This window comes from Festucalex cinctus, chromosome 18, assembly GCF_051991245.1.
Source record: "Festucalex cinctus isolate MCC-2025b chromosome 18, RoL_Fcin_1.0, whole genome shotgun sequence".
NCBI lineage: Eukaryota > Metazoa > Chordata > Actinopteri > Syngnathiformes > Syngnathidae > Festucalex > Festucalex cinctus.
The window spans coordinates 1,207,817-1,232,839 of record NC_135428.1 but is presented as its reverse complement, the minus strand read 5'-3'; the positions used below and the strand labels follow the sequence as shown (position 1 = coordinate 1,232,839).

Genomic DNA, 25,023 nt, shown 5'->3' with positions numbered 1-25,023 from the left:
TGGCATCGGGTGTATTTCTTGAAATGGACGTCCATGTGCTCCGCTAATGCATCAGATGTTTAAAAATGACAAAAACAGTTGACAGTTGAGTTGACCAAACCTTTTATTTTTAACTTTGAAAGCAGAACAATTAAGCCAAAGAACAATCACGCAAAAAGTTTCTAAACCTTTATTGAAACTCATCAGCGAAAGAAAAAAAGAGAGAGAAAAAAAAAAAGTTTGTTGCTGGGGTGATCTTCCACGGGAGAATGTGATTGGATGCTTACCTTCATCGTGGCCACAAATAAGTCAAGCAAGCAAACTACTTCCTTCCACCTGCTGTTTCATATTCAAAATCACTGGAACGCCAGATTCCAAAAATACTTTTAATGTATAAATTAAATCATTTACACATTGAACCCGAAAAACTTTTTTTTTTAACAAAGCAGCAGCAGCAGTGTGAAGAAGAACTCGGCCCAAATACCAAAATGTATTCAAGTTAACGTGCCGACAAAAAACAAACTTTTTCCTTCAAAACAAAGAAAAAGCGCAACTGAGAAGCTGCTCACAGTCTCTTTCCTTCCGATTGCACGTCTGTTAAAAGTGGCTCCGCCTCCTCTTCCTCCATCTTCACGGTGACTCCGCCCACCTCGGCGTCGGCTTCCTGCTTGACCGAGGCGGCGGCGGTGAAGGCGCACGGCTGAGAATCGCCGTCGTCTTCCTCGGCCTTCATGAAGACGCCCAGCGGGTGTTCGTCGAGCACCTTGTTGGGCGACGGCGTCATGTCCAGGTACGAAGACGTCTGACGGGGGACGACGGCGGGTTAAGACGACAACTTTTTAAAGTCACATCATCCTCGTGTTTTTTTTTTTGTTTGTTTTTTTTGATACTCACGTTTTTGTAATCCTCGAAACAGGAAGGATGGAAGTTCTGGGGGAGCAAAAGGAAAAGTGACGAGTCAGCGAAGAGTTCAAATTATGTCAAAAAGTGAAGGGAAAAAAAAAAAAAAAAAAAAGTCACCTTGTCGTCGACCCTGATGGCGTTCTTGAGGAACCAGTCCTCCTCTTCCTCCACCCAGTAAGTCTCGAAAGGCTCCTGGCAGATTTCGCACAACTGTCGACGCGGCAAAAAAAATTTTTAAGCGTTAGGACAACAAGACTAAAAAAATGTTGTTTCTTATGAAAACAAAATATGACGTGTGCAACCAGTGGCAGAAATTTGCATTTGCATTTTAACTCATTCAATCCCAAAATCGCCATTTTTTAATACTTTTTTCCTGCACTCCCAAAAACGTATTTATACGTTTTGTTTTTCTATGTTAGAGCACACAGAAGGCTTTGATGCAGCCTCTGACCTGAAGAGGTCACTTCAAGCAACGGTAGTTACTAGAAAAAACGGCCAGTGGGTTAGAGTATAAGAGATCAGCCAGGGCCATGTTGCAACAAGCTCTTTTTCCACAGTGTTTAACAGGTTTGTGAAACTTTGACATTTTGTATTCCTGGCCAGGAAGTGTTTTTAATGGAAACGTGGACCCACCTCTGCGACTTGATCTTTGGCGGCCTTGACGCTCTGAAACTCCTTCTCTTTGGCCGCCGCCTGGCTCTTCTGAACCTCCTCCTCGTTCTCCTTCTCGAAGAACAAACTCTTGGCTCGCTCCTCCAGGTCGGCGATCTCCTCAAACTCGATCCAGTCCTGCCAATCAAATCAAATTAACATCAGTCAATCCGCCTCACCATTTCCAGCCGAAAGCCAAGTCCGCTTTTCTTACCATCAGTCCGTAATACCAGCGGCGGTGCGTAATCTTTCTGCCGACCACCTTGCCGGCGTGGTTCTGCCTAAAGTGCCAGTCCAGGTGGTCGGCGTAAAGGTCCGTCTGCGCGGCCGTGAACCTCATGCTGCACAGGCAACACTGATTCCCCGAGTACAGCTTGGTCACCACGCTCTCGTAACGTCTGACGGGAGAGCGAAAAAAAAAAAAAAAAAATTTAAAACATTTTTTTTTTTTTTAAAACAAAAAACAGTCATAATACGAAACCACAAAGACGGCCGCGTTCTTTCGCAATCACCATTTGAAAATTGGTCATTTGAGTGACATTGAGCGAAAATTGAAAAGGAGAAAACAAGGTTTTTGTGAAAAGATACATTTCCTCCACGACAGTGACTTTGACAAATATTTTTTTGTTTAGTGATGCTCTGAATTTGGTTTAATGTGACAAAGGCTTTGAGCATTCACGTCATCCTTGAAAACGGTCCATTTCATCAGATTCCGTCATGTTTCATTGTAAATTCCATACGCCGGCAGCCCATTGAAAAGAGATACAATGCTGCCATCTATTGGCCATAGTAAGTTGGCTGCTTTGGATTCCACAAGCTATTGACCAGACAGGCAGTGCTGCACTTAAGACGTTGCACAGCCCATTGATTTAAAAAAACAAAAACATAGTTGAGGTCATTTAACGTTTATGGCAGCATACATCGTAATTTCAGAAATCGTCATGAAACGTTTTTGGCAGTGGAAGAGTTAAAAAATAAAAATCTCACAGTTTCATGTCGTCAAGCTTAAAGCTGGTGAGGTCGGGGAAATCGTCCTCCACCTCCTCGTCTTCCTCCTCGTCTACGGGAGGAACTTCTCGTGCCGCCGAAGGTAACTCTTCTGCAATAGACGGAGGTCGACGTGAACAAAAATGGCGGCGGTCAACAAAAGCACATGGCAACGGAAGCAAGGACTGACGGACCGCTGGCGGCGGCCGTCGTGTCGGGTTGTGAGCCTTTGATGATGCCGGTGGAGATGAGTTTGGAAAGCAAGTCGTTGACGTCCACCTGGCCGAAGTGGTTCTCTGCGGGGGGCATCGGGGGGGCTGCAGTGGGGGGGAAAAAAACAAACAAAAAAACAGTCAACAAGGAGCGGAATATTATTTATGACTTGAATGCGACAAGCAGCAGCAGTATCTCACCTGGCTGTGCAAACGGTGGCAGGTTCTGAGGCAGGAAAGGCGGGTTCATGTTCAACATGTTCACCTGACAAAAGAAAAAATGTTTGGGTTTTTTCCCCCCCAGCGACTGCAGTGTCAAAGTACTACTTTTTAATCGCACTCACCGGCTGCTGCATGTTGACGGAAGGTACTGCGGGGCTGAAGAAGGGGGCGGCGCCCGGCTGGCTGAAGGGAGGAGCGGGCAGGATGTTGAAGTTGGCCGCCGGCTGCAGGTTTGGCGGTGCCGGGAACGCGATGGGCCCCTGGTGGAACTGAGGGTTGATGGGCTCCGGGAACGGCTGCGGGGCCATCGGGAAGTTCTGCAGCGGCGGGAGGTTGTTGTCGAACATGGGCGGGGGCATCGCCAGCGGCCGCATCGGGATGCCGAGCTGAGGTGCGAACCTGGGGGGGCCCTGCTGGCCGGGCGGGGCGTCAAAGCGCGGGCCCTGAGGAGGTATGTCAAAGCGGGGCCCCGGTTGGCCGGGTGCCTCAAAACATAAGGGGCCTTCCGGCCGCAAGGCGGAGTTCTCAAAGTGCATCGGTCGTTGCTGCTGCTGCTGCTGGAAGCCCATCGGCACAGGAGCGGGCCCCAGATTATTGTCAAAGCACTGGACCGGGTTCTCAAAGTGGGCAGGCCCCGGTCCGTCAAACCTCGGTGGAACCGGCGGGCCCAAAGGAGCGTCAAAGCGACCCATGTTGTCCGTGCTTCTCAAGGGTCCCTGTGGCCCGTTAAAGCGCTCGGGCATGTTGGGAAGAAGGGGCCTGCCTTGGTGAGGACCCTCAAAGTGGGACGGCTCGTTGTACCAGCCTGCAGGTTGTGGTCTCGACGGGCCCAAGTGTCCGGCAGCGTCAAACCGGGACGGCGGGGGCCCTCCTTCGTGCGGAGGGGTGTGCCCCGGGGAGTTACTCGACTGATGAATATTGGACAAGAGCGCGCCGAGAAGCGACTGCGGGGCGAGGGGCCCCTCGGACGGGAGGGGCCCGTCGTCAGAGTGCTCGCTGTTGGGACTCTCGAAGCGCGCAACGGGGCTCAGGTCGCCCGGGTCCTTCTGGCGCAGCGGCGACAAGCGCTCGCGCTCAAACATGGGGACCGGCGTTTCCATGGGGGTCGGGCTGGGACAGTTCCTGAGAACCAGGGCGGCGGCGTGGGCGGGTCCGTCCAGACGCCGGGAGCCCGGGTGTCTGGACTCGGCCGGCGGGATGTAACGCCGCGGGGCGTCGTAGCCGCTCTTCTGCTCCTCGCGTTGACGCTCGGTCAAAGGCGAGTTCCACTCTCTCTCACCTGGAAATAAAAGTCATGAGGAAACGTGACGGTCAGCTCGTCCAAATTCCAACAATATGTAAGTATTCCACCCACTGGACTCTCGGGGGTCAACCCTCCTCCTGAAGCGAAGGCCTGGCAGAGATTTCAGCGCTGGGAACTCTTTTCCATGGTTGTACTCTTCTACCATGGGTGCGAGCGGAGGTCTGGATTCTTCCCGTTCGATGCTCCTCCTCTCTTCTGTCGACAAACACACAACTTGAGATCGACACGTTCCAAAAGTCATCCTGGCTGCTGGCTTCTTAACTCATTGACTGGCAGCCATTTTCACTGAAGCAACCAACCCCCCTTTGCTCCCGGCTGTTTTACTGGATTTGGACTGATTTTGCAAGGCCCACAGAATATTGTGTTCTATTGCCATAAAAACATGAATCGTACCAAAAGAAACATTACAGTCTCTTCATCCACCCGGGAAATTTTATTATTTCTATCCGTTTCCAATTTGCAGCAATTAGCAATAGCTCTCTTATACTCTGCTGCCACCTGCTAGCCGTTTTTGTAATTACCATTTTTTCACCTGTTCTCTGCAGTTGAGAGGCTGCATCAAAGCTTTCTGTATGTTCTAGTATAAAAAAAATAAATACCATACAAATACGTCTTTGGGATCCTTAAAACATTTAAAAATAGGACGTATTTATACGTTTTTGGGAACAAATAAGTTCGTTTCTCTCACCCAGTTCCCGCGGGACCCGGCCGGGCCCCTCGCATTCCTCCGACGTGTCCCAGCCTTCCTCGGGGGAGCGGTGCGCCACCTGCGTCTTCTTCAGCTTGGATTTGTGCTCAAAGTACGTCAGCTGAGCCTGGTCCAGCGGCTCGGGAGGCGTGGCCAACAACGGCTTCTTGGCGGGAAAGTTGGCGGCGGCGTCCCAGCTCTCTGGCCGCTGCTGCTTCTCCTCCTGATACTGGAAGAAGTTCCTGATCTTGTGGGCCATGTTGAGGAAGTCCTCCTGCGAAATCTCGCCGCTCTCCAGGCTCTTGCTCGCCTGCGGATTCAAAATAAACGTCACGATTTGAGTCAACAAACGACAATGGACTGTTTGAGGGCTCTATCCATCGGAAGTAGAGACTTGATATTTGTTGTGCGGACATACCCGTCTGAGCAGGTCTTTCTTGGATGCAGAGTTGAGGGCTTCGGGTATCTGAAGGTTGGCGTCCACGCTGAGACGATGTTTCGGGGTACGGGGGGTGGTGGGCCGTGTTGGAGTGCTGTAATTTTTATGCCTCTGAGGTCCAAGCTTCACATTTCCATCTCCTAGTTTCAGACTGAAAAGACGGACGCTTTTGTTAGGAAGAAGTACAGCTGTAACGGCCGTTCAGCTGTCCACAATTTATCAGCTGACTATGTTGGAGTTGAATATTAAGCATTAAGAAAACGAGCGACTCACTGTTTGTTCTCGTCCCAGCCACTCCTCCAGCGGTGAGGAGGATCTTTGGCCTGGTTGCTACCTCCGTCGTGGCTCCTTGGAGAGTCCCTGGACTTGGAGCGGCGGTCGTCCACCGGCGTCTTGGAGCGCCTGCTCTCCGCCTGGTCCTTCTTGGGCGCCGTTCGGTCATCCCGCTCATTCTTCACATGCGTCGACTCGTCAGCCCTGACCCTCCTCGGTTTTCCCACCTTGCGAGAAGGCGACGGGGACAGGGAGGTGCTCCTGGTTCTGCTCTTGGGCGACCTCCTGCCTTTCCTCTTTGACGAGATGGGCGAGCGCGACCGGGACCGAGAGCGCGTGCGCTTCCTGGCGTGCGTCCGGGCGTTGCCGCCGACCTTCTCCGCTGAGTCGCCGCGCTCGCGTTTGGTCACCAGGCCGTTCTGCAGACGTCCCCGGTAGGCTTTCGGAAGCTCGACGACCCGCGTCGACTCCTCTCGCTTGTCGCCGCATCTTTTCTTCTCCTTCTGCTCCTCGTCTTTGCCATCCCCGGCCTTGTCCATGCCACGTTTCTTCAACCGAGGGTCTTTCTTTGAATTGTCTGTAGACTTTTGGTTCTCGATCTCAGCGTGCTTGTTTTTACTCTGAACATTTTTAGTCACTGGAGGAGTCTTCAAGTTGGGTTTCTCATCCTTTCTCGGGATCCGTCCCAATTGGGCCGCTTTTTCCACTGCTCGTTTCTCTGCCGTGACGGCGGGAGTTAACGCAGCGGGAGGGGCTTCCTTTTTCCCAGCAGGCTGCTCTTTGCTTTTAGAGGGTCCTGGGCGTCCTACTATGCGGTTTAGACGCGGGTCCCTGGTGGGTAACTTTGGGTCACTCGTAGCCTGGGGGGAAATCACGGGTCGGACTACGGGGCTGGACTGGCCAACCGGCTTCTGGGGTGCCACGAGAGGCACCGGGTTTGGTGAGAGTAATGAAAATCCTCCCGCCTGCAACACAATCAGATTTTATTGGAATTCATACGAGCCCCAAGCTAACAAGTGGCAAAGACGAAAAACATTTACAAAACAGTTCTGAATACTGCAGGCAAAAAACGTTACTTCTGAATACTGAACCTTTCACTCCCTGAATAGGGAACCAAGTTCAACAGTCATCTACAATCTCCTCTCCATTCAGAAATCTACATAAATGTAATAAAAAATTGCCCCCTTTAAGTAACCACTAAGATCTAAGTAAGTAGGACTTGATTACAGACAATAGTGGTCTAACATTACATGAATTTTCTACCCAATTTTTGCAAACAAAATACTAATAAGACAGACTACCACCCGTGAACACCAAAATATATACATAGAAATAAACAAACCCTTTTGGAATCCAGTTGGTTCACCTACCAGCTGAGCTTTGGTCTGCTCCAGTTCCAGCTCAATCTTCTTCTGCTGAAGCTCAAGAAGCTGCTTCTGTTTGGCCAACAGCTGCTGTCTGATCATCTGCTCTTGGGTCAAACTGGACTGAATTACCGGCGGAGGCAGTTGCGCGGGCGGAGGCCGCGGAGAAGGCGTCTCCTCGGACTAGAGTCCAGGAAGCGGGATAGAAATCAGACGTTTAGAGACCGAAGAACACAGCCGGCGCCCTCCGGGTGTGACGACAGTTTATTAACCAAAAGCGTGACCAACTTCTCTGACTACACACCTGCTTTAAAAACTTTGGGTTGACGTGGATGCTGGCATTGACCGTAGGCGGCAGAGGCTTGATGGGCCACGCCGGGTCCACAGAGTTGACGCGCACGTCTAGTGCGTACAGTTTCTTCAGTGGGAACACTTCGTCCCATGTGGATCGCAACTTGAACAAACTCTTTCGAGTGTTCTCATCCACCTACAAACACAAGTACATTGCTTGGTCCACAGCGACTCGCAGAGCAAGTTGTAAGCTCAATAACATCGGAAAATAATTAACTCTTAAACCATTAAATAACTAAAAGCAAAATATTGCAAGAGACTACAAAATAAAAGCAAGCAACGTGTGGACGCTACGGGTGATTCAGTTTAAAGAAATGCAAAAAAAAAGGCATCAAGAAGAAAAACTGTACCTTTTCAAAGACACATATAAATGAAGTGATTAGGTTTTTAGCAAACACTGCAAGGTACTCTCCTCCAACATTCTTCACTATGGAATCCACTAAGTACAAAACTGGAAGCTTCTCGGCTGCTGGGGCCTAGAGCGATAGAAAACTTGACAAGTTTAGAACACAACAGGGGTTAAAAACAACATTTCAGAACAAATGTGAAATGCTTAACAGAGGGAAAAAATAAAAAATTACGCCCCCCTCAAAAAAAAATTCTTTGGTCGGTGAGGAAATAACACCCAAGTCCATATGTGGGGGAATAAAATGTATATATATGGAAACGAAGATGCAAGCTGCCCATCCTAAAAAAATAAAAAAATAAAAAAAATCAAAGAGATTAAAGCATCCTCTGACAACCAGTCCAAATGGATTCATCCCCGAGTCAGTGAGGAAAAAATTCCAGGAAAAAAAAAATTGTTGTATCCTTGAGCCAGTTTACCTCCAGAGAGTGTTTGAACCAACCACTCTCTGTACTTTACCCTGGGAGGCATCAGTCTTCATCTCCGCACTTTTGTTTTGCAGTCATTTAAAAAAAAAAAAAAAAAGCCACATGTGACAATGACCCTTTTAAAACAATCGAATTTATTTTGGGAGGCATTTTTTAAGCAGCTGCTTTCAAACCAACCCGGCAGAATCAATGGAATGTTGTTCAATAGCTTGCCACAAAAGGCTCAACGTTTGTCAGTTAAAAAATAACCAGACTCTCGTATCATCAATAAGTTAACACTTGGAAATAAAAAATGACAAAAAGCACATTTCACATTTTTTATTATTAAACATTTTAGCCAGTCAAGAACAGTTTCAAAATTCACTCCCGGATAAACGCGATGTTAATCAGACTTGTGTTGCGTCATGCGTCAAAATGCAAACAATAAGCACTAAAAGGCACACGGCTGACTGGAATTTACTCAACTAGAAGCCCACATTTGTTATCCACTTAACTCATGTACTCCATTTGTCACATTAATAAGACTGAGGAAGAGGGAAAAAAACAACAAAAAAAACATCACTGTGGTCTCAAGGAAAAGGTTTTTATTTCCGGACTGTGAGATCACAGTGAACGTTCAAACAAAGACAACTAAAGAGGCAAAAATCCACCATAAAAAAATAAACACTGAAACACTATTTACCTTGCTGCATTTGGGTAATCATTACTTGTACTGTGCTCGAGGTCAAAGCTGTTTCATATTCCAATTAGTGATCACATGCTAGACTACATGGACCCCAACTCTCAGCTAGCAACAACTTGGAACACGCCACAACTAAATTAAATAACAGATAACAGTATGTATACAGCATTAGAAGCTAACGAAGTAGACAGGCGGTGGCTTCTTGATAGGCAACATAAATGGAGGTTTCTTAACCTTAAAATTAAATAGTAAATATATATTTTATTGTCAGACGTATTCAGACACTTATAACTGATAAACGTTAAGCGACATCCCATTATAATCTATACGGTTTGTTTTGTTTATTAATAGGACATCAGTCCACCCTTTTAAAAGGTATAAATGCTCCAACTTTTCCATGACGGCGATCCACAACTTTTCGGAGCGTTTAATGGGATTCAATGACCATTTTCAATGGTCACATTTGTGAGGCCACACACCAAGGTTGGAGAACAACAAAAATGTTCTCACAGGTTGGTGTCAAGACCTCACAAAGTAGTTTCTGTAAAAATGCTCAAAAAGTCCCATAAGTTTCTTACTAAACTTTGTGGAACACCTTCCAAAAGGTGGAGTGACGACATTTTAAAACCCTAAGAATGGGATAACATTCAAGTTTATGAGAGTAAAGACAGGTGAGCAAATACTTGGTGGTAATGTACTGGATATACAGTGTTTTTTTTTTATATAATTACCGTAAAACGTTTAAAAATGAACTGTTACAAAGCATCGACTTGCTACTTGACGTCACAGGGGAGGCCTACAAACATTACATGACATTTCAAATCGGCCCTAATTACACGTGAGGACGAAAATTTACAAGCAAGTAACTAAAAATATATGCCAATAAATTGGACGTAATGTACGTTTTTACTCATTTCTGCTTATTACAGATTAGAAAAAAGAAAAATCACTGACTTCCTGGTCGCGACGTTAATTATGAAGGCCTCAAAGCCGGTTACACTTGGCCTAAATTTCTACGTGAACCAACAGAACGACGTTAAAAGTCATCGTATAATTGGGAAATATAATTATCATCGAAAATATACTAAATTAAATCGTCTTTTTTTTTTATGGCGGACTTTGCTTCACTTTTGGAGCACGGGGGCAACTCGTGAGATGGCTACTTTCGATAAACTTCTTAACAGACAATATATGAGAATAATTTCACTCTTAAATGTAACGACAGATGAAAATGAATGGTTGATATTATCGCGTTGCAAACAGACATAAGCGAAGGTCGAGGCGACATGTTGTGTGGGTAAACTTAACGCCCGACGCCATGTTTCGGCTAGCAAACGGCTACTACTTAACATTTCGACACAAACATTTGAAACAAAAGAATATTCTTATCATAAAAACCTTGCTTATTTGTGCTTCAATTATCGCGACGATATCCTTGGCGAAGTTGACGTTTTCCTCGGCCAGAATGGTCAGCATGTTGATGTGCGGCTTGCTGTTGAACGTCAGGTCTTCCAGCGACGACTGATACTCTCGGCACGCGTCCTCTCTCGCCGCGCCGTCGTCCATCTTCGAGCGGGGCAAAGCTACACCGACTTTGTCGCGGGGGTACGCATTGGGCAGCAGGCAGTCCATTAACTCATGTGGCGAGCCGGCTTTCCTCGCGTAATCTCTTTTTGGACTCTTTTTGTGGGGAGGTTTTCGAGCGGCGCAAGACGGGCCCTCTTCTTCAAACCCCGCTGACAACGCCGACGAGAAAATGGCGTTGGTTGAGCCAAAGGCCTTTATACGTCACCAACATGGAAGCGTGTCAGCGTGTCGCTATTGGCTGGTTTCATTTAAACGGAAGCGATTGTTTGATCGTCATTGGCTCTTCCTCAGTCACAGACACGAGGACTGACCAATTAAGAGTGGCGAGAAGTGTTGAACGCTTACGTAACGAGCGTCGACGCCACATGGGAAGTGAAATATTTTACGAAATGAAAAGGGGAAAGAGCACAAATGTTTCACTTTCAGCTTGTTGATCGAAAATAAGTCGGAATATTTTTTTTTCTCCGTATTCATTGTGAAGGCAACATGTGTTTTGTAATGTATTGTGAAGACTACATTGTTTTGATAAAAAAATAAAATACAATAAAAGCTGTACAGTACTGTACTTGCTTCCGGTGTTTTCGAAATGGCATTTTCGTTAATACACTGCCACCTACTGACAAAAGTAGATACCCTTTATCTAATTGTGACCAGAACAAGCGTTAAAAAAATAAAAATAAATAAATAAACCTACAAAGATTATGGCTGCCTCTCATGACATAAAACAACATACTTAAGTTATAATTTGAATGAGTTCAAATTGAAGCGAGCCTCTGATTTTAACCACAAACACAAATGAGTCAGTGGGGGGAAAAAAACAACAAAAAAGCACATTTTATTTCAGGTTGAAGCAGAACTGTTTGTTATTGATCCATTCAAGTTAAATCAAGTCAATCCATCTTATTGCTGTCTGCACTTTCACGTCACAGTCTTTTAGCAAGTTACGTAAATCCTGTTTGAATTCCGAGCCTCGCAAATAAGTCAAACGGTTCATCTATTACAACTGCAATTTCCATAAATGAAAAAACAAAAGCTGATATTGACATATTGTGATGCCAATTTGTTGTCCAGGACAATTTGCATATTTAAAAATAAAAAAAAATGACATGGAGAAGACAATAAGCATAAGAATGTGTACATAAAACTCTAATTTCTAGCTCAGAGGTGGAGAACGTCATCATTACACAAAATGAGTATTGTGATTTTATCGTTTTGGACTTTTTTTGTAACAGTTCTTCTCGACTAACTGGCCTTGTTGCTGTTCCACACACAAATGGCAATTTAATGGTTATAAAATAAAACATTAGGTCCCATTTGAGAAGCTTCACATGACACGAAATGGATTATCTTATATCAAAAAGTCTTTGCTGATTAACTTGGTGTGGGAATGGTCCAGAAAAAAAAACAGCATTGGCTCGCTCCATGTTGCCCGGGCAGAAATCTTCACAAAGAAAAGCGAATTGAAGATATCAACAACGTTTGAATGTCACTGAACGTCACTCATCGGCGTCAAGCGTCCGAGTCGTCGCTGCTGTCGCGGCTGATCTCGATCTGCAGCGACGGCAGGTTGTCCAGCCGGCTCTTCTTCATCTTCTTGTGGCTGAGACGCTGCTTCTGCTTGATGATGGCGCCCCACGCCTTCTGCACCGTCGAATCGTCTTCTTGCTCGCCGACGCCTTCCTCAGACTCCCTTTCCTTCTCCTCTTCTTCTTCCGCTCGCTTAGCTCGCCGCTGTCTCCTGCCGCGTCGCGACGACGACGACCGTCCCGACGACCCGCTGCCGCCGCTGCGAGGACCCCGCTGGCGACTCGCCGCCTTTTCCTCTTTGCCGCCCAGTCGGCTCCAGAGGCTGCCTGCGCGCAAGAGCCGTCGCAACTCAAAAATCAGGTTTCTTGAAGATTTACGCCCAAAATTGTCAATCAAAACTGAAGACCACACAAGACGATATCATGCTTCCTTCATTAACTGGCAGCCATTTTGACTGAAGCAACCCCCTTCGCTCCTGGCTGTCTTACTGGATTTGGACTGATTTTGCAAGGCCCACAAAATATTGTGTTCTATGGCTATAAAACCTACCAAAAGAAAGTTTAGAGTCTCTTCTTTCATCCAGAAAAAAAAAAAGTAAATATGTCTCTGTTTCCGTTTTGCAGCAATTAGCATTAGAATAAGTTTCATCATTATTCACATTGCTGGTGAAAACACTGACAAAAAGAGCTTGTTGCAACATGGCCCTGGCTCATCTCTTATACTCTGCTGCCACCTGCTAGCTGTTTTTTTCTAATAACTACCATTGCTTTAAGTGACTTCTTCAGGTCAGAAGCTGCGTCAAACCTTATGTATGCTCTAACATAGAAAAACATTAAAAAAACAAAAAAACAAAAACAAAAACGTAAATACATTTTTTGGGAGTGCTTGACAAAGTATTGAAATAAACGTATTTAGACATTTTTGGGACTGAATGAGTTAAAATGCAAACGGATGGACAATTTGCAGTTGGGTGTAAATTATGGTAATTTTCAATCAAAACTAAAATGAAAAATTCCAAATGTATAATAATAAACCCTGGCGACTCACTTGTCTTCCTGTCTTTGGATGACTTGGACGAGCCGCCCCCGTCCCGGCTGACGACGCCCAGTCGGCGGTGCACGTCACTGATTGGCTCTCTGGCGGGGGGAGGCGTGTCTCTCGGGGAGGCGGGAGAGTGAGAGCGCCCCCTTTCGGGCGAGTAGCGCCTCTTCCCGAGCCGCTGTCGGACATCTAGAAACAAGAGTAAAAAAAAAAAAAAAGAAAGCTGAGCCGCCATCTTGAAGGGCAGTTTTTTGATTTTTTTTTTTTTTTTGCGGGTCGGCGACTGACCCGTCTTCCCGCTGTTGACCAGCGGGGGTTGCCGTCTGTGCTGAGACAGGCCGTGCCTCTTCTCCTCCAGCAGCTGCCGCACGTCCGTCACCTTGCCGGGGGACGGCGACTTGGCCCGGCGGCTTTGTGACGCCGACTGCCCCACACGGTTTCTGAGCGGGACCACACACACAGACACACGAGATCAGCACAGGCCGACATGGACAACAACATTATTGCAACTTGGATCACCGCAAGTGCTTTTTTTTTTTTTTTTTTTGTCCAACACTTTGGCTTTTCAACCGGTCAGTAGCAGAGGCTGATACCCAGAAAAAGAAAATAAATAAATAAATAAAAATAAATAATAATTATTATTATTATTATTTTTATTATATACTAATTATTAGTAATCAATGAGGCCAATTCGGGCTGTGCAATTAATCAAATTTCAATTACAATTTCAATTATTACACTCCACGATTACAAAATTGCCATAATCATAAAAAAAAAAGGATTAATTGAAATTATTGAATTTTATAACTGCAATATAACTGCAATGGACAATATTTGTTTATACAAGGAAACCATACTTGAATTTATGCATTTGTACCCCCTTTTTTTTTTTTTTTCATCATAAAAAAATATTTTATAAATGTTGTTTGGTCCAAAAGGAACTTTCATAATTAAAGAATTTTATTTGAAACGTAAATAATAATAATAATAATAATAATAATTAATAATAATAATAAATAATTTAGTGTTATTTACTTGTTTAATCATTGTCTTGTTTTATACCCAAAAATATAAAATTGTTTGATTAATCATGATTTCAATTATTACTGAATTAATCGTGATCTTTTTTCAATAATCAAGTAGCCCCAGGCCAATAACTGATATTACAAGCCGATATTCATCTGCAGTAAAAGAAAATATTTGCGTCAAAAAAATAAATCTTTTAATTTTAAACATATAAAAATATAATTAATAAATATAATAAAAATGTCAAAAAAAATACATTTAACAATTATTGTTTTCTACTGTAAATAAAATTTCCCCAAATTTCAACATAATCCAATTTTATTTATTATTTATTTATTTTTATTTTTATAAATAAAGTGCCGGGAGTTCCCAGTGTCAGCATCATTTTATAAAGTGGAAATGTAAATAAATATGTAAATGAAAAGTTCTCTGTTCACATTCATAAAAAAAGGCCGATGCCGATATTTGTCAAAATGCCAAATATCGGCACCAATAATCGGCCTGGCCGATAATCGGTGTATCCTTATTGTACGATTGTGTCTTGCGCAGCTGCTGCAAATAACTTTTAGACCAACTTACTTTAAAAGCCCGTCATCTGTCAATACGTTGCTTCTAAAGAAGTCATCGGATTACTTTCTCAAGCGAACCGCGTCAAATACTGCCCGATGGGAAACGCGCCGACGTCCCGACCTGATGCTCCTGAGCTGTCCCTCCAGCTCGTCGGCGTACATGGTCATCTTCTTGCTCTTCTTGGGCGACGGCGTGGAGATCATCTTCAGCTCCAGATCGTAATCCATCTCGTCCGATTCGGACCACGGCGACGGCGAGCGCGCCGGCCTGCGGCGGGTCTCCGCCGCCGCCGATGACGGCCGCGAGGACTTGTCGCCTCCTTTCTCTTTGAACTCCACCACCCGCTCGTCCGAGTCCATGTCCTCGTCGGCGTAGTCGTCCTCCTCCTCGTCTTCCTCCTCCTCCTCCTTGATGGGCTCCTCGGGGAGGTTGACCAGGTCGGCTGCGTTTGGTAGAAAGTTTTAGCAGTCGTCCTGACCTGAAACTTTCCTGTTTTGTTGTGCGACTGTTTCGTTTGTTCGTTTTTTTTGTACCGGAGTGTCGGTGCGTGTACGGTGGCGTGTGTCCCATGCTGTCGCCGATGAGAGGCTTCTTGCTCTTGATGACGTCTCGTTGGATCCGTCGGTTGTGGAATCTCCTCTTCCTGAGGAAAACCACACACACGCACACGAGACAAGCAGCGTGAATTTATGGGAGGACACAAAGAAGATTTTAACTCTTTATTGAGGCGTACAACAAAATGGACTAAACGAGAAACAACAGGAATGTATCGAAAATCACGAGACGCAAAGCTAACTTGGGCGGTGGAGTTGCACAGAGGAACAGAGGTAATAATCCGACAAAAACACACCCTTCTCAGACAGGCTTATATAGACAGCAAATCGATCCGATTGGTTGTGTCTCGCCATGTGGGCCCTACTATGAATACGAAAATCCATTTGATATTGATTTACAGTATCATTTTTTTTTAAACAAAGTAGAGCTGTCAAAATTAAATCGATTCAATTTCATTTCAATATTCATTCTTTAAAAAAAATAAAAATACATGAAAGGGTACAGAAAGAAGTGAAACCCTGATCAAGAAATAAAAAATAACAATAATCAACACAAAATTATGATAATCATAATAATGAATAATCAAGTAATCAATTTAATGGACAACTATTTTAATTTAATTTTTCTAAATCCTGCAATTTCAGCATAGCAACAGTAATTGTTCAGTGATTTGTGCAAATACAATGTATGTAATAAACACCAATCACTGGTTAATAAACCGTAATCAGGAGGGAAAAAATTATTTTACAATACATTTTAATGCAATACTACAATGAAACCGATTAGTCAATTAATCAATTGAATCATTGATAGATGGATTCTAAAAATATTTGATAGTGACAGCACGAAAACCAAGCCCTACTTTTTCAAAAATATTCTATTTTTTTAGGGCGAATGTTAGAAGCTGGGTTTGAAATATGATATTTACAATATTAATATAAAGTTAATATTCGACAGTTTTGGGAAGTGGACAGTTTTACCCCACCAGGAGTTGCTGAGTATCCCCTTCATGCCTCCGTAGTTGGGGTTCCCGTACTTCATGTAGTAGCGACTTCGCCGGGCGGCCCCCAGTTCCTTCTTGTCGTCTGAAATCCAACATTAAAAAAAAATAAAATCCTCGATTACGCGTCGGACGCTCGCTCACGTGCAGATGCAACAGACCTTCGGTGGCAAAACGAAGAAGGATCTTGTTCCCTTTGAAGGGTTTGATGGCGGAACGCGGCTCGTTCCTCAGCAGAGATTCTCTCTCGGCCCGTGACAGGTCGTCGCCCTGACGGACAAGAAAAAAAATAAAAATCAACACAAATATTCCCGGGAACAATTTTTCACGTGTGAAAAGCGTCTTAAGCGTCTGTTACCGTGCGCTCGTCTTCGCCCTCGCTGTCTTTCGTGCTCTCCTCGCCGCCCTTCTTCACATCTTCGTCCGCCTCTTCAACTTCATCGTCGTCGTCGTCGTCGTCGTCGTCCGACCCTTGACTCAGACGACCTGCGATCAAACGTCCCTTCAACACATTTTGCTCTCTGATCTTGTCAACAAATGGTTTGCCGCTTGACTGACTTTTGCTGGGCTTGCCCGGCGGCTGGGCGGCGCGCTCCTCATCTGTGACGGCGGCGGCGGCGGCGTGCCGCTCGGCCATGCGGCTGGTGTTGATGAACGCTCGGATGGCCGTGTTGTCATCCAGCCAAACCACATTGCCTGGGGAATAACGGGAGGACTTTTTTTTTTTTATATTACTGAAATTAACAGTGGGTTTTTATAATCAGTCCACCACTAGATGGTGCTAAATTATACACACTGTTCCTTTAACAAATCTGGAAACGAATCTAAAAGGGGTAAATATGCACTGTAGGAAAACATTTGTGGTAACGAGGAGCGTGCTCACAGGAAGTGTCGTCGATCCACTCGATGTGCGCGGGCGGATATTCCTTAAAGTACCCGAAAACGTCCTGTGTGCTCATGTCGTCGACACCCATGACGTGGACGGCCTCCAGTCGCACTTTGGGGATGGCTTGAAGACACGGACGGTCAGACAAAATATTCAGGACAACCGCTACGGTTTCCCTTTCATTCTGGTCTCACCTTTTCTCACGGCATCTTTATCCAGGAAGATGTTGCGCTGAGTGGCGCTCGCCTCCCCGTGGAAGTGAAAGCGCCTCGCTCGCTTCTCTTTCCTCTCGATGGCCTCCTGGCGGAAGCGCAATCGACTCATCAGTCGACGTTGAACCGCAGAAGAATGCATGTGGAGCATTTTGACTTTTTTTTTTTTTTTTTTAACCTTTGAATTGACGTCAATCCCGGTGATGAAGGCTCCGGCTTTATTCTCGTAGCGCCTGCTCGTATCCTGCGAGCGGAAAAAATGACCAATATATTAACAACCTATATATTATTACGATATGAAGGTCACGATACGATAATTATCACAATATTGTGGGAAGGTTGGTGATACAAAAGGAGGTTACAATATTGTAAAAAATAAAAAAATGACCTCATACAACACGTACACACTATTGTGTTTTGTTACATTACAGCAATGAAAAATATAAAAATAGAAATATTATATATATAAAAAATATATATAAATAACTGAGGCACTAATACAAGCATTACAATTAATTGATAATTGTTTTTTACTATTAATATAATTAACTAATAATTAAATTAAATAAGAAATTATATAAATAAATACAATAAATTGAGTTCCTCCACATATTAACTCTGTTCACAAGTATATTACACATATCATCTGACCGTTATCATGGATTTTAAACATAGAAGGGCCAAAACATGCCTCGTGAAAATTAAACCGCCCAATCATGTTTATTTTGATATTCCCCAATCTTTGTGAAGTAACTGGAATACTGCAAAAGAATGTATTTATAAAAATAAAAAAAAAAGGGTTTATTTTTAAGCTATGATGTGTCCACTACAGAGTACAGAGGACATTTTTTCAAACTTAAATGCTAGGCTCAAATACAGTTAAGATAATTCAAACAATACTTTAATGTGTTCTTAAGAGTCTTATAGAAAACATGCTAACAACATTTAAAGCCTCAATTTGTTCAATAAGTCCACTTACTTTTCCTCTTCCCTAAAAGTGCTTGTACTGAGGGAAGCCATTTTCTTTTATGACGCAAACAAAGGTAGCAAAGCCCCACTCCTACACATGTGCTATCATTGGAAAGCTCTGAATGTCCTCTATAGAGCACAAAAGGAGTTAGTTCAATCGTATGCACTGGGTGGGAGATACTCAGGTTTAAAAAGGTCCACTACAGTGGACAAATTTGAATTGCTGGTAGTCAGGAGGATATCACGATATTGCCGTTATGGTTACATCCCTATAATCCAATGAATAAAAAATGTACCAGCCATAATCAAAAATGTAAAATTTAACCCCTTGTCCACCAAGTAAGTTCAAGTGAACAAAACGTCACAAAAATCCGGACTCATCCTCGTGTGGACAGTACATCGCATAAAAAATAAAAAAAATAAAAAAACACTCAACTCAGTCAGTACAAATGAAAATGTTTATCTGAAACCCTTACATGAACACACCAAACGATTAAATTCTCAGTCACAAGCAATTAAAGGAAAGCAATTACCTTGACAAAGCCGTACAAACATGTAAACAATAACACAAAATACTGACTATGAATAAGCCGAATGAGCGTCCGTTGGACAACACAACGAAATTGTGTAACGGTGTCAGGAAAAATATGAGAAATTAGCTCTTGAACATGCGGCGAATGTTGAAAGTGCATTTTTTTTTTCGATTCGCGTTTGGAGGCAACGCCGCAGGATGGACGCTAACGAGCAACAAGTGACAAAACGCGTGACTTGATTCTACCAGCCACGTCTCAACGTGACCCCCTAAGAAATAAAATAAAAAATTATACAATAAAATGATGTTTACAACAACCAGCGAGTGTTCTCCTGTGTCGAGAACGAGTCGCCGGACGAGACCCTCGCAGTTCCCCGGGACGCAAAAGACGCCAGCGCCGCGTCTGGCGAGGCCCAAACTCGGAGGACAACCGACCGGTAGAAGCTCCTTCAGGGAACGGTTGACCGAGACGTCTTCGGCATCCTCCAGCTCGCCCTCCTCCACCTCCATGGGTTCGGCCTCGCGGCCACCTTTGTCGGACTCGGAGTCCGACTCCGAGTCGGAGCGGTCGGAGCCGCTGTCCGATTTCACCGACGCCCGCAAGCTGCGCGCCGCCGCCATGACACTTGCTGCGAACAAGCGAACGTGAACGACGGCCAGCCTCCCGCTGCTGCTGCGATTGGCTGGTTGGTCTTCTTCTACATCTATTTGTTGTCTCATGGCGGTTTAAAAACAATGTATTGGTGCTTTACCGCCACCAACTGGTATCGTTATTTATGTATTTTTTCTTCCAAGGGACTCCGAACATTGCTTCTCGCAAGATGCTCCTCCCCATAATAAATAAATAAATAAATAAATAAATAAATAAATAAATACAATCTTGTACCGCTCCCGCTGACAAATTATTGTGTGTAAAAAAAAATAATAAAATTAAAATAAAAAAATAACCGGAACAATCACAGAGCGACCTTCTTTAACATGGTAGGGTAATTAGATGCAGTAACTGTTGATTTTGAATTGTTCTAAATCAGGGTTCACCAACTTTTTTTTTGCCACACGATCGTTTCTTCTTGGGTACTGATTCATGCATGGGGATACCAGTTTGAGCCAAATGACCTAACGTCACAATCTTACAATTAACATCCTATTGCATGAATTGCCATTGAACGTCACAACAAAAACTGATTTTTAATGTAACTTTAATGACTTTTGTTGTCTATTTTTTTTTACATTTTACTCCTGTACAGTGCATTTAGGATTGATGGAAATCAACATTTTTTATGAAAAGAAACACACAAACGATAACAATCTCAATCCGGATGAAAGGACGCGGGACGGAAACAAACATGCTACATTTGATCGTCCTCTCCAAATGCATGTGGGAGGATGCAGGAACATCAGCAGACATGAGGGACACGTTGTGCTTTCAGTGCAAAAGACGTTTTGTACATTGTTGACGTTTAGACCAGTGGTTTTCAAACTGGGGTAACCCGTAAAATATTTTGGAATAAATTAGCGTTTATGTCGTATTGACTTTTGAGGATCAATTAATTACCTATACCTACCTTTGTTTAGGACAATTATGTTAAGTTTGAGGACCCCTGGTTTAAACACCTGCTTGGGGAAGAAGCACTTTTTTGTAGTGCACCAGCATTTTCTATGAACCTTTTTTTTTTTTTTTGCTTGAAATGGCAGCCCAACTTGTAGTTTTATTTTTTTGCACAAAGTGTCAAACAAGATGATTTCAAATCATATACTGCAACGCAGGGTAGCTGTAAAAATGTCTTGCTCCAGGAATGACATTTCCTTTATGAACTAAGACTAAGTGCAATTTCTGGAGAAATTGCGTGGGAATGCTGACAGCTGAATGCTAAGATGTGAATGCATGTGGAAGGCTTTATGAAGTAAATTGTGCAAATATTGTAAGTAATGTGGAATCAGACAATATATACTCCGGGAGGCGTGATTTTTTTTTACTCTAGTTGAAATTTGAACATTGCTAATTGGAAGTATTATGTGGGAGTTGTTATGTGGCAAAAAAAAAAAAAAAAAGTGTGGAGAATAAAAATGATAATAACATATGTGGGAATGCTTCAGCATTCCCACAACTAGACTGAGTGCAATTTCTCCAGAAATTGTGTGGGAATGCTTCAGTGGGAAAGTGCTGCATGTCATTTATGAGTCGATTATATTCCACACAAAAAAAATACATTTTTCAGTGTTACACCCTCATTCGTTTCTATCCCTGATCACGCAATTGACTTTGCGTTACAACAAACTTTTCACTTCAACTGATCAGAATTGGATCATAAGGTGCTGATAACTGCAGTATTTGGGCCATTGTTTTACAATACATTTGAAAATGGAACAGGAAAAAGAAAAGAAAAGAGCAGAATGATGGAATTAGCTCATCTTGGCGTCAAATTCTCCAGATGGTGTTTCCTTGCGTGAGCTCTCGCTCCCCTTGGGGAAGCAGTTATTCGCCTCCAAGCCAGTGGAGGCGCTGTGACGTCGTCGTTCTCTTCATGGGGGCTGAATCGCAACGTGCGAATGAAGCGATCGTAATCACAAGTGATGGCGAGACCGCCTGGGAGTGACCGAAGCCACGTAACAAAAGTTTCGGCGCCGGCTGCCATTCTGGCAGATGAACCCGCTTTCCTGGTTCAACATAATTCATCAAAAAGAAAAAAAGAAAACATGTCGGAATTCGTTTTAAGAGGTAAAAGATGGGCTAACGTTTCAATTGCACATGTACCTTTTCTTTGGTCCTTCCAGTCTAGTGTCCCTGCTAGCAAAGCAGACAAAGAGGTGCTAACGTCAACGAAAAAAACAACAACAACACAAGCCAGCCACAAAAAAAGTGCGACTTACCGCGGCGGAGTGGCTCAGCTTGTCAAAACGAAACTTGAGGTTGGATCGCGGCGAGTTTTTGTTTTTCATCTCTGAAAGGTGACGAAAAATGAGAACGGTCATTTCACACGTAAATATCAAATTGTCGTAAGAGATGAAACGAAAGGAACACGGTGCCGGTTTTGTCAAGCTGTCCACCTGTGGGGCTGCGACAGACGCTGAGCGGACTTGAACTTTGACCTTCTCCTGTCACAGAATGAACAAGCTGCAGAAGACAGAGCAGAACATCCAAATTGTTTTTGCTTCGGAGGGAAAAATGTTCCCTTTTTTTTTTTTGGTTAACTGTGTTTGTCTGACCAGGTGAGTGTCGTCCGCGGGGAGGCTGAAGGTGCACGTGCTCGAAGTGGATCTGGAAATTTTACTGCTATCCTTCTTCAGGCAAATTCTGTCAATTAAGGAGAACAAAACAAAACAAAATCAGTGAAAATAATCAGATGGCTGGCAAATTATGCAGGGAAACCGCTTTGTTGTGATTGAAGTGCTGCTTCCGTAAATGAAAATGTTTGTTGTTTGTTTGTTGCTTGCTTCGGACGGAGCCCGAGTCGGTCAATTGGATTTGGATTAGTGTTCATTTCGTCAATGAAAACTAAACAAAAATCATTTTGTCAATGCGTAATTTTTCACCGGACTAAAACTAGATTAGACGAGACTAAAACCTTCATTAATAAACAATAATTGGGATAAAATCGGTATGTATTTTTGTCGACGAATGAATAAATGTACTTCACTTCATAAAAACTGGAGTAAAATTTATGGACAATTTAGTTTTAGTTCAGGAACAAAAACGAGACGAACTAGACTAAGTGCAATTTGTGGAGAAATTGCGCGAGAATGCTAATAGCTAAATGCTAAGATTTGAATACATGTGGAATGCTTTATGAAGTAAATTGAGAGATAAATTATGAAACGATGACCTCCTGGTTACTGGACAATGCAAATAATGCATAATTATTTATATGTGGCCACAATAGCCACTTGTTGATATACTTTAATTGTGTGTAGCTTTTCATCCAAAAAATTATTGAAAATTTAATATGAAATAATATTAGATCCAAAATTTTCAACATAATCTACTGCCAAAAAAAAAAAAGATTGACTAAAACTTCACTAAAATTGTAGACAGTTTTTGTTGACTAAATCTAGATGAATAAAATGATGTTTTCTTGGACTAAAACGCTCAATTTATAGTCAACTAAAAATGGAATCAATAAAAACGGGATGAGGTCGAATAACTATGATTAAAATAAAAACTAACAAGCGTGATTGGAAATTGGACTAAAACTAAGACTCAATTACAAAAAAAATGGCGGCTAAAATGAACACTAATTTGGATCCACAAACGAGCTCATTTAATTCTTGATGCTTTGGATGTTTTGACAAAAAAAAGAAAAAAAAGAAAAAGCACTTGATGAAAAAAAATGCTGGAAATTGGTATTGGGAAAGCCCACACGCACACACCTGTCTCGTTGCCCCGCCTCCGGAGAGCTGGGATTGGACGGCAGCTCCGACTTGACCTCCAACATCGGCTGGCAACCATCGAAGCTCCTCTGGTCACCGAGGAAACTGATCCAAGCAAAGTATAGCCGACATTTATTATTTTTTTTGCAGGCTTATTTATGAAAATGCTTCGAAAGTGGGCGGTTACCTCCTCTGGCTGTGCTTGTCCGTTTGGCTGTCGATGCTCAACAATCGAGGGAACAGACCAGATCGTCGTTTGACTGGAGATTTCACGTTGCACTGCTGGAATAAATTGCAACAAACGCAAATCTGAATTATTATTCAAGCATCAAAAATCGAGAAAGCGCCGCAGGAGATCGGACGCTTTTGCTCACCTCAGCGCTGATATGCGCCAAGCCGCCGCCGCTCAAGCTGGTGGGCATCCCCCCGACACCCCTTGACATCGTCTCCATGGAGACGCTGCGCCCTCGCATGGCCCTCTGAAACGGACGGACGGACGGACGTGAAAGACGCGTCACCTTTCGGAAGATCTCACACGCTCAATGACCTTTGACATTTTCATCATATGCTGCAAGATTTTTGTCAAATGAAAATATGATCCGAGCTTCAATAAAAGCCAGAGACTGCAGAAGATACGATTATGGGGGAGCAAAACTGCCCAAATTAAAAATAAATAGATAAATGAAAAAAAGTGAAAATAAAGACATATTAAAACAAATATATTAACAATTAAATAGAAATACAAATAAAAACAACTACATATATATATGCATAAACAAATACATAAAATAAAAAAGAAATACAAAAATTAAAAAACAGGATTCAATAAATAAAAACAAATATAAAAATAAACGCACATTTACTTTATATTCAGTTTTAATCTCATTTTTAATTTTTGTATTTATTTATTTATGCAGTAAACACACATTTTATTCATGAAATAAATATAAAAATGTGTGTTTACTTCATTTTATATTTTTTGAATCTCATTTTTCTATTTTTGTATTTATTTTAACTTTTATGTATTTTTAATTTTATTTATTTATTTATTTATGCAGTAAACACACAATTTCATTCATAAAATAAACATAAAAAAGTGTGTTTACTGTATTTTTATATTTATTTTTTAAATCTTATTTTTACATTTTTGTATTTATTTATTTATGCAGTAAAAAAAACACATTATTCATAAAATAGATATAAAAAGTGTGTTTACTTTATTTTTATATTTATTTTTTAAATCTTATTTTTACATTTTTGTATTTATTTATTTATTTATTTATGCAGTAAAAAAAACACATTATTCATAAAATAAACATAAAAAAGTGTGTTTACTTTATTTTTATATTTATTTTTTAAATCTTATTTTTACATTTTTGTATTTATTTATTTATGCAGTAAAAAAACACATTATTCATAAAATAGATATAAAAAGTGTGTTTACTTTATTTTTATATTTATTTAGATTTTTGAATCTCATTTTTTTTATTTTAAATGTTGGCCGTTTTGTTCCTCCATAACTATTTTAGCAAATGCCACGCTCCAAATGTACTGTATTGTTAAAAGATGACAGGGGTCACCAATCCAGCATTTTGAGTGACCTTGATGGATTCCAGTAGGCCTCCATGGGCGTGTCCATTTTCAGCCCGCGCCTCCTCATCGAGAGTCGACGTCAATCCCAGCATTCTGTGCGAGCGTCTCTGGAGCTCGTCGTGGAGGGTGTCCAACAGGGCCGCCCTGGTCCGCTCCTTAACCAAACAAAAAACAGCAAAATACACGTCATGAAGGTGAGGCTCTGGAACGGAGCCCTGCGGAACACCACAGAGTCAAGAAACGCCTTTAATTGTTCATTCTGTGGTCCG

General features: G+C 42.8%; 3 protein-coding genes across 12 annotated transcripts in view; all 3 read right to left on the bottom strand.

The window, feature by feature from the left end:
• Nucleotides 1-351: 351 nt before the first annotated feature.
• Nucleotides 352-10,671, bottom strand: pcf11 (PCF11 cleavage and polyadenylation factor subunit). 2 transcript variants are annotated; one of them, XM_077504866.1, is made up of 17 exons: nt 10,287-10,671; nt 7,723-7,848; nt 7,326-7,508; nt 7,028-7,204; nt 5,658-6,622; nt 5,364-5,535; nt 4,946-5,255; nt 4,309-4,449; nt 3,077-4,233; nt 2,934-2,997; nt 2,715-2,837; nt 2,521-2,632; nt 1,748-1,931; nt 1,516-1,671; nt 1,000-1,092; nt 874-909; nt 352-781 (listed from the first exon to the last, which is right to left on the bottom strand). In XM_077504866.1, exons 1-17 carry the CDS (start codon nt 10,518-10,520, stop codon nt 545-547), a joined length of 4,470 nt encoding a protein of 1,489 aa, XP_077360992.1. In that variant the 5' UTR covers nt 10,521-10,671; the 3' UTR covers nt 352-544. The 2 variants fall into 2 exon arrangements, with proteins under 2 accessions (XP_077360992.1, XP_077360991.1); XM_077504865.1 differs by having other exon boundaries at nt 4,309-4,452; nt 10,287-10,670.
• A 612-nt stretch (nt 10,672-11,283) lies between these two features.
• ncbp3 (nuclear cap binding subunit 3) lies at nt 11,284-19,468 on the bottom strand. Of its 2 annotated transcripts, none has more exons than XM_077505447.1 (13): nt 19,112-19,468; nt 17,471-17,536; nt 17,275-17,380; nt 17,078-17,203; nt 16,753-16,890; nt 16,553-16,680; nt 16,356-16,464; nt 16,180-16,279; nt 15,173-15,282; nt 14,760-15,081; nt 13,332-13,483; nt 13,050-13,232; nt 11,284-12,328 (listed from the first exon to the last, which is right to left on the bottom strand). In XM_077505447.1, the coding sequence occupies exons 1-13, from the start codon at nt 19,412-19,414 to the stop codon at nt 11,985-11,987; spliced, it is 2,187 nt and encodes a 728-aa protein (XP_077361573.1). In that variant the 5' UTR covers nt 19,415-19,468; the 3' UTR covers nt 11,284-11,984. The 2 variants fall into 2 exon arrangements, with proteins under 2 accessions (XP_077361573.1, XP_077361574.1); XM_077505448.1 differs by having other exon boundaries at nt 19,229-19,468.
• Nucleotides 19,469-19,975: 507 nt separating this feature from the next.
• LOC144006556 (rap1 GTPase-activating protein 2-like) overlaps nt 19,976-25,023 on the bottom strand; it is a 27,035-nt gene continuing 21,987 nt past the window's right edge. For 6 of the 8 annotated variants that reach the window (XM_077505453.1, XM_077505455.1, XM_077505450.1 and 3 more), the window contains 9 exons: nt 24,763-24,909; nt 23,536-23,640; nt 23,349-23,443; nt 23,162-23,266; nt 22,001-22,088; nt 21,842-21,908; nt 21,665-21,735; nt 21,549-21,581; nt 19,976-21,451 (listed from right to left, as the gene is read on the bottom strand). In XM_077505453.1, coding sequence (XP_077361579.1) covers nt 21,570-21,581; nt 21,665-21,735; nt 21,842-21,908; nt 22,001-22,088; nt 23,162-23,266; nt 23,349-23,443; nt 23,536-23,640; nt 24,763-24,909 — 690 coding nt within the window. In that variant the 3' untranslated portion in view covers nt 19,976-21,451; nt 21,549-21,569. The remainder of the gene's footprint in view (nt 21,452-21,548; nt 21,582-21,664; nt 21,736-21,841; nt 21,909-22,000; nt 22,089-23,161; nt 23,267-23,348; nt 23,444-23,535; nt 23,641-24,762; nt 24,910-25,023) is intronic. The other 2 variants (XM_077505454.1, XM_077505452.1) reach the window with 2 other exon arrangements.

Coding starts and splice junctions, on each gene's coding strand:
- ncbp3 (XM_077505447.1), bottom strand. CDS start 19,414: ATGGCGGCGGCGCGCAGCTTGCGGGCGTCGGTGAAATCGGACAGCGGC. Junction 17,204..17,274: donor TAAAGATGCCGTGAGAAAAG/GTGAGACCAGAA, acceptor CGTGTCTTCAAG/CCATCCCCAAAGTGCGACTG. Junction 12,329..13,049: donor ATCCAAAGACAGGAAGACAA/GTGAGTCGCCAG, acceptor TCTTGCGCGCAG/GCAGCCTCTGGAGCCGACTG.
- pcf11 (XM_077504865.1), bottom strand. CDS start 10,520: ATGGACTGCCTGCTGCCCAATGCGTACCCCCGCGACAAAGTCGGTGTA. Junction 6,623..7,027: donor AGCAGACCAAAGCTCAGCTG/GTAGGTGAACCA, acceptor ATTGTGTTGCAG/GCGGGAGGATTTTCATTACT. Junction 2,998..3,076: donor CCGTCAACATGCAGCAGCCG/GTGAGTGCGATT, acceptor TTCTTTTGTCAG/GTGAACATGTTGAACATGAA.